Source organism: Stegostoma tigrinum, chromosome 45 (genome assembly GCF_030684315.1).
Source record: "Stegostoma tigrinum isolate sSteTig4 chromosome 45, sSteTig4.hap1, whole genome shotgun sequence".
In the NCBI taxonomy this organism is placed as follows: domain Eukaryota; kingdom Metazoa; phylum Chordata; class Chondrichthyes; order Orectolobiformes; family Stegostomatidae; genus Stegostoma; species Stegostoma tigrinum.
Window position 1 is genome coordinate 4066368 of NC_081398.1, and position 12385 is coordinate 4078752.

General features: G+C 62.7%; 1 protein-coding gene across 6 annotated transcripts in view; it reads left to right on the top strand.

Moving 5' to 3' along the window:
* Positions 1 to 12385, top strand: part of LOC125448831 (retinal guanylyl cyclase 2-like) — a 60706-nt gene that overhangs the window by 4824 nt on the left and 43497 nt on the right. For 5 of the 6 annotated variants that reach the window (XR_009443434.1, XR_009443436.1, XR_009443435.1 and 2 more), the window contains exons 2-3: positions 2256 to 3075; positions 10328 to 10629. Coding sequence is in view for 3 of the 6 variants with exons in the window: in XM_059642543.1 (XP_059498526.1) it covers positions 2343 to 3075; positions 10328 to 10629 (1035 nt within the window). In the remaining 3 variants the exon portion in view is untranslated. Of the gene's footprint in view, positions 1 to 2255; positions 3076 to 10242; positions 10630 to 12385 lie in introns of those variants that run through there. The other variant, XM_048524401.2, reaches the window with a different exon arrangement.

The following is a 12385-nucleotide window of genomic DNA, read 5'->3' on the forward strand; positions in this document are numbered from 1 at the left end:
TGGGTTGGCCGTGCTAAATTGTCCCGTAGTGCCCAGGGATGTGCGGGTTAGGGTGGGTTGGCCGTGCTAAATTGTCCCGTAGTGACCAGGGATGTGCGGGTCAGGGTGGATTGGCCGTGCTAAATTGTCCCGCAGTGCCCAGGGATGTGCGGGTCAGGGTGGGTTGGCCGTGCTAAATTGTCCCATAGTGCCCAGGGATGTGCGGGTTAGGGTGGGTTGGCCGTGCTAAATTGTCCCGTAGTGACCAGGGATGTGCGGGTCAGGGTGGATTGGCCGTGCTAAATTGTCCCGCAGTGCCCAGGGATGTGCAGGTCAGGGTGGGTTGGCCGTGCTAAATTGTCCCGTAGTGCCCAGGGATGTGCGGGTTAGGGTGGGTTGGCCGTGCTAAATTGTCCCGTAGTGTCCAGGGATGTGCGGGTTAGGGTGGGTTGGCCGTGCTAAATTGTCCCATAGTGCCCAGGGATGTGCAGGTCAGGGTGGGTTGGCCGTGCTAAATTGTCCCGTAGTGTCCAGGGATGTGCGGGTTAGGGTCGGTTGGCCGTGCTAAATTGTCCCGTAGTGCCCAGGGATGTGTGGGTTAGGGTGGGTTGGCCGTGCTAAATTGTCCCGTAGTGTCCAGGGATGTGCGGGTTAGGGTGGGTTGGCCGTGCTAAATTGTCCCATAGTGCCCAGGGATGTGCAGGTCAGGGTGGGTTGGCCGTGCTAAATTGTCCCGTAGTGTCCAGGGATGTGCGGGTTAGGGTGGATTGGCCGTGCTAAATTGTTCCGTAGTGCCCAGGGATGTGCAGGTCAGGGTGGGTTGGCCGTGCTAAATTGTCCCGTAGTGTCCAGGGATGTGCGGGTTAGGGTGGATTGGCCGTGCTAAATTGTTCCGTAGTGCCCAGGGATGTGCGGGTTCGGGTGGATTGGCCGTGCTAAATTGTTCCGTAGTGCCCAGGGATGTGTGGGTTAGGGTGGGTTGGCCGTGCTAAATTGTCCCGTAGTGTCCAGGGATGTGCGGGTTAGGGTGGGTTGGCCGTGCTAAATTGTCCCATAGTGCCCAGGGATGTGCAGGTCAGGGTGGGTTGGCCGTGCTAAATTGTCCCGTAGTGCCCAGGGATGTGCGGGTTAGGGTGGGTTGGCCATGCTAAATTGTCCCATAGTGCCCAGGGATGTGCGGGTCAGGGTGGAATGGCCGTGCTAAATTGTCCCATAGTGCCCAGGGATGTGCGGGTTAGGGTGGATTGGCCGTGCTAAATTGTCCCATAGTGCCCAGGGATGTGCGGGTTAGGGTGGATTGGCCGTGCTAAATTGTCCCGTAGTGCCCAGGGATGTGCGGGTTAGGGTGGATTGGCCATGCTAAATTGTCCCATAGTGCCCAGGGATGTGCGGGTCAGGGTGGAATGGCCGTGCTAAATTGTCCCGTAGTGCCCAGGGATGTGCGGGTTAGGGTGGATTGGCCATGCTAAATTGTCCCATAGTGCCCAGGGATGTGCGGGTTAGGGTGGGTTGGCCGTGCTAAATTGTCCCGTAGTGCCCAGGGATGTGCGAGTTAGGGTGGGTTGGCCGTGCTAAATTGTCCCATAGTGCCCAGGGATGTGCGGGTCAGGGTGGATTGGCCGTGCTAAATTGTCCCGCAGTGCCCAGGGATGTGCGGGTCAGGGTGGGTTGGCCGTGCTAAATTGTCCCATAGTGCCCAGGGATGTGCGGGTTAGGGTGGATTGGCCGTGCTAAATTGTCCCGTAGTGTCCAGGGATGTGCAGGTCAGGGTGGGTTGGCCGTGCTAAATTGTCCCGTAGTGCCCAGGGATGTGCGGGTTAGGGTGGATTGGCCGTGCTAAATTGTTCCGTAGTGCCCAGGGATGTGCAGGTTAGGGTGGATTGGCCGTGCTAAATTGTCCCGTAGTGTCCAGGGATGTGCGGGTTAGGGTGGATTGGCCGTGGGAAATGCAGGGTCACTGTTGGAGGAGTAGGGAAAGCGCTGCATTACGGGGTGGGTTGTCTACAGGGGTTAGGGTTAGGTGGGTCTGGGTGCGATGCCCTTGGGGATGGGGGGCTTGTTTGCACTCGATGGGCCGAGTGGCCTGCTCCCAAACTTTCGGCATTCGACGACGGGACGTCCGAGGGGCCGGTGCCTGTGAAGGGAAGGCTGAGATCCTCGGAGCGGGCGGCCGAGTTTAATAATCATTTTCGATCTGCTCTCTCTCCCCTCTCCTCCCCCCCCCCCCCCGCTCTTTTTCAAACCAAAACACACAAAAAAAACACACACCGCCCAAGGTTTTCCGCGGCGTCGAGTGAGCGGGCAGCCCGCAGCCGACAGCGAGTGACGGACAGCCGGCGGTGGATGGCGCGGCGACGGTGAGAATGTTCCAGAAGGGTCCCCGCGGGTTGTCCGGCCCTCAGCGCCAGGGGCTCGGGCTCGCGCTGTTGCTGCTCGGTGCGGGCCCGCTGCTGGCAGCCGCCCGCTCGCCCACCTTCACCATCGGCCTGGTGGGCCCCTGGCAGTGCGACCCGGTGCTTTCCCGGGCCCTGCCCGAGCTGGCCGCCAGCTTGGCCATCCGAGCCGTCAACCGGGACCCATCCATCAGCCCGGCTTACCGCTACGACTACGCGGTGTTCGACCAGGACTGCCGGACGGGCCGGGGCCTGGCCGGCTTCGCCAGGCTGGAGCGGAGAGCCTCGGGTTTCGTCGGGCCTCTCAATCCCGGCTACTGCGCGGCGGCCGGCCTCCTAGCCGAAAGCTGGGACAAGCCGCTGGTTTCCTGGGCCTGCCCGGATCCCGAGCCGGGAAGTCGTCGTCGTCGCCGCCGGCAAAGGACGCACCCGGCCTTCGCCACCTTCGCGAGGCCCACGCCCTCGGCCGCCGCTGTCCTGCTCCGGGTCCTCGAGCACTTCGGCTGGGCGCGGGTGGCCGTAGTGAGCTCGCAGCAAGAGCTCTGGGTGGAGACAGCCCGGGAGCTGGCCGACGGCTTGCGGCGCCGAGGCCTCCCCGTCAGCCTACTGCTCACCGCGGAAAGCGGGCGCGGAAACCAAGCCCAGCCCGAAGCAGCCGCCGCGCACGCCCTGAACCGCATCCGACAAATGGGCGGCGTTAGAGGTAGGAACAGGGAGGCGGGGAAGTCCGGGAGGTGGGCAGGACTCTTTGATCATGAATGGCGGAGAGGGGGTGGGGGGGGTGGTGACGGTCACGGAGACGGGGCGGGGGGCGGAGACGGGGCCAGGGTGGGGGCGGGGCAAGGGGTGGAGGCGGGGCGGGGGGAGGAGACGGGGCGATGGTGGGGGGCGGGGGGTGGAGACGGAGATGGAGGCGGGGGCGTGGGGGGTGGTGACGGGGGCGGGGCAAGGGGAGTGACGGGGGCGGGGCAAGGGGAGTGACGGGGGCGGGGCAAGGGGAGTGACGGGGGTCGGGGTGGTGATGGAAACGGGGAGGGGGTGGTGACGGAGACGGGGCGGGGAGCTGGAGGGGTTGTGACGGAGATGGGGTGCGTGTGACGGGGGGGGTGGTGATGGAGACGTGGAGGGGGGCCGGAGGGGTGTTACGGTGGCGGGGGGAGTGACGGGGGTGAGTGACGGGGGTGAGTGACGGAGACCGGGGGTCGGGGGTGAGTGACGGAGACCGGGGGTGGGGGTTGGTGACGGAGACGGGCTGACAGAGATGGGGGGTTGGTGACGGAGACGGGCTGACAGAGATGGGGAGGGGGGGCTGACAGAGATGGGGGGAGGGGGGGCTGACAGAGATGGGGGGAGGGGGGGCTGACAGAGATGGGGGGAGGGGGGGCTGACAGAGATGGGGGGAGGGGGGGCTGACAGAGATGGGGATGGGGGGGGGTGACAGAGATGGGGATGGGGGGGGGTGACAGAGATGGGGATGGGGGGGGGTGACAGAGATGGGGATGGGGGGGGGTGACAGAGATGGGGAGGGGGGGGGTGACAGAGATGGGGAGGGGGGGGGGTGACAGAGATGGGGAGGGGGGGGGTGACAGAGATGGGGAGGGGGGGGGTGACAGAGATGGGGAGGGGGGGGGGTGACAGAGATGGGGAGGGGGGGGGTGACAGAGATGGGGAGGGGGGGGGTGACAGAGATGGGGAGGGGGGGGGTGACAGAGATGGGGAGGGGGGGGGGTGACAGAGATGGGGAGGGGGGGGGTGACAGAGATGGGGAGGGGGGGGGTGACAGAGATGGGGAGGGGGGGGGTGACAGAGATGGGGAGGGGGGGGGGTGACAGAGATGGGGAGGGGGGGGGGTGACAGAGATGGGGGGCCGGAGGGGGGGGGGGTGACGGAGACGGGGATGGGGGGGGCCGGAGGGGAGGGGGTGACGGAGACGGGGATGGGGGGGCCGGAGGGGAGGGGGTGACGGAGACGGGGATGGGGGGTGACGGAGACGGGGATGGGGGGTGACGGAGACGGGGATGGGGGGGCCGGAGGGGAGGGGGTGACGGAGACGGGGATGGGGGGGCCGGAGGGGAGGGGGTGACGGAGACGGGGATGGGGGTGACGGAGACGGGGATGGGGGGGCCGGAGGGGATGGGGGGGCCGGAGGGGAGGGGGTGACGGAGACGGGGAGGGGAGGGGGTGACGGAGACGGGGAGGGGAGGGGGTGACGGAGACGGGGATGGGGGGGCCGGAGGGGAGGGGGTGACGGAGACGGGGATGGGGGGTGACGGAGACGGGGATGGGGGGTGACGGAGACGGGGATGGGGGGGCCGGAGGGGAGGGGGTGACGGAGACGGGGATGGGGGGGCCGGAGGGGAGGGGGTGACGGAGACGGGGAGGGGGGGGTGACGGAGACGGGGAGGGGGGGGGTGACGGAGACGGGGAGGGGGGGGTGACGGAGACGGGGAGGCGGGGTGACGGAGACGGGGAGGCGGGGTGACGGAGACTGGGGGGGGGGGCGGAGGGGAGGGGGTGACGGAGACTGGGAGGGGGGGGCCGGAGGGGGCGGAGCGGAGGGGAGGGGGTGACGGAGACGGGGAGGGGGGGGCCGGAGGGGGCTGACGGGGAGGGGGGGGCTGACGGGGAGGGGGGGGCTGACGGGGAGGGGGGGGCTGACGGGGAGGGGGGGGCCGGAGGGGGCTGACGGGGCGGGGGGGGCCGGAGGGGGCTGACGGGGGGGGGTCACAGAGACGGGGAGGGGAGGGGGGAGACGGGGAGGGGAGGGGGGAGACGGGGAGGGGAGGGGGGAGACGGGGAGGGGGGAGACGGGGAGGGGGGAGACGGGGAGGGGAGGGGAGGGGGGAGACGGGGAGGGGAGGGGAGGGGGGAGACGGGGAGGGGAGGGGAGGGGGGAGACGGGGAGGGGAGGGGAGGGGGGAGGGGAGGGGAGGGGGGAGGGGAGGGGAGGGGGGAGACGGGGAGGGGAGGGGAGGGGGGAGGGGAGGGGAGGGGGGAGACGGGGAGGGGAGGGGAGGGGGGAGACGGGGAGGGGAGGGGAGGGGGGAGACGGGGAGGGGAGGGGAGGGGGGAGACGGGGAGGGGAGGGGGGAGACGGGGAGGGGAGGGGAGGGGGGAGACGGGGAGGGGAGGGGGGAGACGGGGAGGGGAGGGGAGGGGGGAGACGGGGAGGGGAGGGGAGGGGGGAGACGGGGAGGGGAGGGGGGAGACGGGGAGGGGAGGGGGGAGGGGGGAGACGGGGAGGGGAGGGGGGAGACGGGGAGGGGAGGGGGGAGGGGGGAGACGGGGAGGGGAGGGGGGAGACGGGGAGGGGAGGGGAGGGGGGAGACGGGGAGGGGAGGGGAGGGGGGAGACGGGGAGGGGAGGGGGGAGACGGGGAGGGGAGGGGGGAGACGGGGAGGGGAGGGGAGGGGGGAGACGGGGAGGGGAGGGGAGGGGGGAGACGGGGAGGGGAGGGGGGAGACGGGGAGGGGGGAGACGGGGAGACGGGGAGGGGGGAGACGGGGAGGGGAGGGGGGAGACGGAGGGGGCTGACGGGGGGGGTCACAGAGACGGGGAGGGGGGCACCGGAGGGGGCTGACAGGGGTGGTGACAGAGACGGGGAGGGGGGCCGGGGGGGGTTATGGTGACGGGGGTGGGTGACGGAGACCGGGGCAGGTGATGGAGACGGGCTGACGGAGACGGGGAGGGGGCTGACAGGTGGGTGACAGAGACGAAGAGTGGGGTCTGGAGGGGGAGGTGACAGAGACGGGGAGGGGCGTGCTGGAGGGGCCTGACACGGGGGGGTGACAGAGACGGGGACGGGGGCTGGAGGCGGGGTGACGGCGACGGGGAGGAGGGGTGCTGGAGGGGGCTGACGGGGAGTGGGGGTAGTGACAGAGACGGGGAGGGGCGGCTGGACGGGGGGGTGACAGGGAGTGGGGAGCGCGGGGGCTGGAGGGTGGAGACGGGGAGTGGGGAGCGCGGGGGCTGGAGGGTGGAGACGGGGAGTGGGGAGCGCGGGGGCTGGAGGGTGGAGACGGGGAGTGGGGAGCGCGGGGGCTGGAGGGTGGAGACGGGGAGGGGGGTGGCGCGGGGGCTGGAGGGTGGAGACGGGGAGGGGGGTGGCGCGGGGGCTGGAGGGTGGAGACGGGGAGGGGGGTGGCGCGGGGGCTGGAGGGTGGAGACGGGGAGGGGGGACCGCGGGGGCTGGAGGGTGGAGACGGGGAGGGGGGACCGCGGGGGCTGGAGGGTGGAGACGGGGAGGGGGGACCGCGGGGGCTGGAGGGTGGAGACGGGGAGTGGGGAGCGCGGGGGCTGGAGGGTGGAGACGGGGAGTGGGGAGCGCGGGGGCTGGAGGGTGGAGACGGGGAGTGGGGAGCGCGGGGGCTGGAGTGGGGAGCGCGGGGGCTGGAGGGTGGAGACGGGGAGGGGGGTGGCGCGGGGGCTGGAGGGTGGAGACGGGGAGGGGGGTGGCACGGGGGCTGGAGGGTGGAGACGGGGAGGGGGGTGCGCGGGGGCTGGAGGGTGGAGATGGGGAGGGGGGGAATGGGGGCTGGAGGGGGGTGATGGAGATGGAGAGGGGGCACGGGGTCTGGGGGGGCAACGGGGAGTGGATGATGGAGACGGGGGCGGGCAGAGGGGGGTGATGGAGACGGGGAGGCTGATGGAGATGGGGGTGGTGGTGGTGGCAGCCTCGGGAGCTGGAGGCGGGGTGACGGCGACGGGGAGGAGGGGTGCTGGAGGGGGCTGACGGGGAGTGGGGGTAGTGACAGAGACGGGGAGGGGCGGCTGGACGGGGGGTGACAGGGAGTGGGGAGCGCGGGGGCTGGAGGGTGGAGACGGGGAGTGGGGAGCGCGGGGGCTGGAGGGTGGAGACGGGGAGTGGGGAGCGCGGGGGCTGGAGGGTGGAGACGGGGACTGGAGAGCGCGGGGGCTGGAGGGTGGAGACGGGGAGTGGGGAGCGCGGGGGCTGGAGGGTGGAGACGGGGAGTGGGGAGCGCGGGGGCTGGAGGGTGGAGACGGGGAGGGGGGACCGCGGGGGCTGGAGGGTGGAGACGGGGAGTGGGGAGCGCGGGGGCTGGAGGGTGGAGACGGGGAGTGGGGAGCGCGGGGGCTGGAGGGTGGAGACGGGGAGGGGGGTGGCGCGGGGGCTGGAGGGTGGAGACGGGGAGGGGGGTGGCGCGGGGGCTGGAGGGTGGAGACGGGGAGGGGGGTGCGCGGGGGCTGGAGGGTGGAGACGGGGAGGGGGGTGCGCGGGGGCTGGAGGGTGGAGATGGGGAGGGGGGGCATGGGGGCTGGAGGGGGGTGATGGAGATGGAGAGGGGGCACGGGGTCTGGGGGGGCAACGGGGAGTGGATGATGGAGACGGGGGCGGGCAGAGGGGGGTGATGGAGACGGGGAGGCTGATGGAGATGGGGGTGGTGGTGGTGGCAGCCTCGGGAGCTGGAGGGGGCGTGACGGAGACGGGGGAGAGGCGGAGGGGGGTGACGGAGACGGGGTGGGGTCGGACGGGTGTGACGGAGACGGGGAGGGGGGTGAAGGGTGTGATGAAGGGGGGTGATGGGGGGGATGTGTGATGGAGACGGGGCGACGGGAGGGGACTGACAGAGATGGAGGGGGGTGCTGGGGAGGGGGGTGACGGAGACTGGGGGGGGGGCGACCGTGACGGGGAGGGGTGGCACCAAGATGGGGAATGGAGGGTGCAGAGGCTGGAGAGGGGGTGATGGAGACAGGGGTGGTGACGGTCACGGGGGCGCAGAAGGGGGGGGTGATGGAGATGGGGGGGTGATGGAGTGTGGGGTAACGGAGACGGGGGTGCGGGATTGGGTTGACGGAGACAGGGGCGGGAGTGGGCTGTTAGGGTTGATGGAGACGGGGGCACAGGGCGGGAGTGGGCTGATGGAGACGGCGAGGTGCGCGGAGGCTGGAGCCGTGGGTGACGGAGACGGGGAGGGGGCTGACGGAGACGGGGGCGTGTGCTGGGGCTGGAGGGGGGAGATGCGGAGGGGGGGGCATGGGGGCTGGAGGAGGGTGACGGAGACAGGGAGAGGGGGGCGTGGGGTCTGGGGAGGGGGTGACAGAGATTGGGGGGGTGATGGAGACAGCGGGGTGCGGGGGCGGGAGTCGGGTGACGGAGACGTGGGTAACGTGGGCGGGAGGGGGTGATGGAGACGGGGAGGGAGCATGTGACCATTGACAGATGGAAATCAGAGACAAGCATTTTGGAAAAAGATCTAAAGAATTGTCATTGTTGGAAATCTGAAACAAAAACAGAAATTGCTGGAGCAACTCCGCCAGGAATGTTGGTATTTATACTGAAGATGGTGTGGGTGGAGGAGTAAGCAATCGGAGGAAATGGGACCCAGGGAGAGAGAGAAAGAAAGAGAGAGAAAACAGCAGCTCGGCAGACAAAGGACTGAAAATGAAATGCTATTCTTGCAGGTTGCACTGAGCTTCATCGGATCCCTGCAGCAAACCCGAAACACATGTTGGCCAGGGTCCATGGGGGGTGGATTGAAGTGGCAGGCAACAGGAAGCTCAGTGTCAGTTTTGCAGAGGGAACTTAGGTTTTCCATAAAGCGGTCTCCTAGTCTGCAACCAATCCTCAGGCCCTGGCTTACACTCTGTGTATGTGCATTCAAGTTCCACCAAGGCAGCTGGTGGAATTTCAATGAAATCTGAAATTGTAAGCAATTTTCGCAAAGGTGAACATGAAGCTATCATGCATTGTCTTAAAAACCCATTTGGTTTGTTAATGTCCTTTAGGGAATGAAATCTGCTGACCTTATCCAGTCTGGCGTATATGTGACTCCAGATCTGCAGGTCATATGATTGGCTCCGAACTACTATCTGACCAAGAAAACTGCTCAGCCCAAGGGCAATTGGTGGTTTGTCACCAAATGCTGTTTTTTTTTGATGATGCCCAGCTACTGTGAAAAATACATTTAAAAAATCATGTTGTTAGGAAGGTGAAGGACTGATGATCAGAGGTTGCAAAGATGGAGCTCACCTTAAAGGAAAGGAGAAAAGTGGAGAGTTTCCTCATCTCTTGACTCCCCAAATCCTGTCCACCTTCTACAAGTTGCATGTCAAGAGTGTGACGGAATTCTCATCACTTGCTTGGATGGGTGCAGCTCCAACAACACTCAAGAAGCTCGATACCATCCAGAACAAAGCAATCAGTTTGACTGCCATTACGCCAACAAATATCCACTCCCTCAACCACTGATGTTGAATAGCAGCAGTGTGTCCTATCTACAAGATGCACTGTAGCAACACACCAATGCTTATTTAACAGCACCTTCCAAACTTATGACCTTGACTGTGTAGAAGGACAAGGACAACAGATACATGGGATCACCACCCCCTGCAATTTCCTCTTTGAGCCACACACCAGCCCTGACTTGGAAATTTATTGCTGTTCCTTCAGTGTTGCTGGGTCAAAATCCTGGAACTGCCCCCCCAACAGCATTGTGTGACTGCCCCTATGCCACACGGACTGAAGGGGTTCATGAAGGCAGCCCACTACCCACCTTCTGAAGGGGCAGTTAGGGATGGGCAATAAATGCTGGTCCAGCCAGTGATGTCCACTTCCCATTAATTAATTTTTAAAAAAAATTCCAAGCAGGGAATTCCGAAAGCTTAGGTCACCTGGGCAGCTGAAGGCCACAAATGAAAATAGTGGAAAGATTCAAATTGAGAATGCTCAAAAGGTCGGAATTGGAGGCATATAAAAGTCTTGGAAAGCAATGGGGCTGGTACAGATTCCAAAGCTGGTGTTAGGGTGAGGCTGTGGAATGATTTGAAAGTAAGAATGAGCACTGTAATATTTAAGATGTTGGCAGGTCAGGGGCATCTCAGCAGCAACTGAATTTAAAGTGCTTCCTTGACATGAGGGGCCTGTAAGACAACATGAGGTAATGAAAGGTGCATGCTGTTGTCTTATTCACCGAGCTGCTTTTTGGACATTTTAGTGGTGGTCATGTGCATGCACTCGGTCTTGGTCGGAGGTGAAGACCAGCAATTATTCCTCCAGCAAGTGGACAGGATGCAAATGGCTGATGGGAGATACGTGTTCATTCCCTACGACACGATCCATTACAGCCTTCCATACCGTAATGCCAGCTACCCAGTGCTGGCTGGAAATGCGAGGTTGCAACGCTCCTATGACGCAGTACTCACTATCACCATGGACTCCAAGGATAAAGACTTCCATCAGGTACTGGGAGAGGTCCTGGAGAAGAATGACATCCGTACATCTCTGCAGCCAACCCAGGTTAGTAGCTTTGGCACTGCGGACGGTGAAAAGTTACTGGAGTTCATACTGTTAAAGTTTTGTTTTCTCTGTCTGTGCCTTTCCTATACCAAGTCTGGATGTGCTTACCTTTGAGTCACAGGATTAAACAGAAGCTCATGAAAGATCATTCAACACAATTTAAAAGGTGTCTGGATGAGTATATGCATAGGAAATGTTTAGAGGGATATGGGCCAAATGCTGGCAAATGGGACTAGATTAGTTTAAGATATCTGGTCGGCATGGACAAGTTGGACCGAATGATCTGTTTCTGTGCGGTATGTCTCTATGACTTGATGACTTTAACTGCACCTTTCAAGTCCTCGACCACTTCCATCTAGAAGGACAAGGGCAGCAGATACCTGGGAACATCACCACTCCCTACATTCCTCCCCCTCCTCTTCAGATCCCCTCACCCCTTTCTCAGTCATTCTGCAAACTCTTTCTTGTCAAGAACAATCATCTTATTCTATTTCAAAGCCACATTTAGATCTGTTTCCACCACACTCTCAGACAATGCTAAATTGCTTGCTGTTGTCCATGACCGTGTAATTTGCTCATCCTCAAAGGGCCTCCTTGGATAGAGTCATAGAGTCATACAGCATGGAAAAAGACCCTTTAGTCCAACCTGTCCATGCCAGCCAGGTTTCCTAAACTGAACTGGCCCCAACTGTGTCTGTATTTGGCCTTCTAATGCTTTCCTATTCATGTCTCGATGTCTTTTCAATATTGTAATTGTACCCACTGCTACCACTTCCTCATTCCATACACAGCACTGTCCTCTGCGTGAAAAAAATTGCAAGTCAAATCCTTTTAAAAGCTTTCTCCTCTCACCTTAAAATTATGCCCTCTAGTTTTGAACTCCCCTGCACTGGGGAAAAGACCTTTGCTATTCACCTTATCTATGCCCTTTGTGATTTTATAAACCTCTGTAACGTTCCCCCTCAACTTCCAACGCTCCAGTGAAAAAAGTCCCACTCTATCCAGCCTCTCCTTACAACTCCCAATCCTGGTAACATCCTTGTAAATCTTTTTTGAACCCTCTCCAATTTAATAAGTAAATTCCTGCAGATGCCGCAAACCTGAAATAAACATGCTGGAAGAGATCCTGTCACTTACCCACCTCCCTTCATTTTGAAAGAAGACTGATGTTGGACTCTGTCTTTCTTAACACTTGCCGAATTTCTCCACCAATTTCCAGCTTTCAGGTTCTGTAAGTGTGTTTTCGGTTGCTTTTACTCCTCTCCTCCTCCTGTCACACTGGAATGGGAGGCTGTTTATCCCCTCAAGCCTGCTGTCCCATTCAATGAAATCAAGAATGATCCATATCCCTGTTCCATTTCCCCACCACTATTTCATCACAGCTCCGGTGCCGAGTTTCAATTTATGTGGGGACTTCGTTATTGGTCCACATGCGTTTTACATGCACGTTTGCGGTTGTGAGTCATATTGGAAGAGGCTACTGTTAGTTCCTCAACCAGTTAATCTGCATTATGAATGCACCTTTACTGTCATATCCCTGTGATGGGTCTCAAACTTTGAGCCTGGAGCCAGGGAATTGATGTGTGCATCCGAAAGACCGCTTGACCCCTCGAGACTGTTATACTGCTCAGTGTGATCGTGATTGATGTAAGAATGGCACTGTGCCTCAGTAGTTAGCATCACTGTCTCATAGCACCATGGACCCAGGTTCAATTCCAACCTTGTCATGCATTTGTGTGGAGTTTTGCTCAGAGTG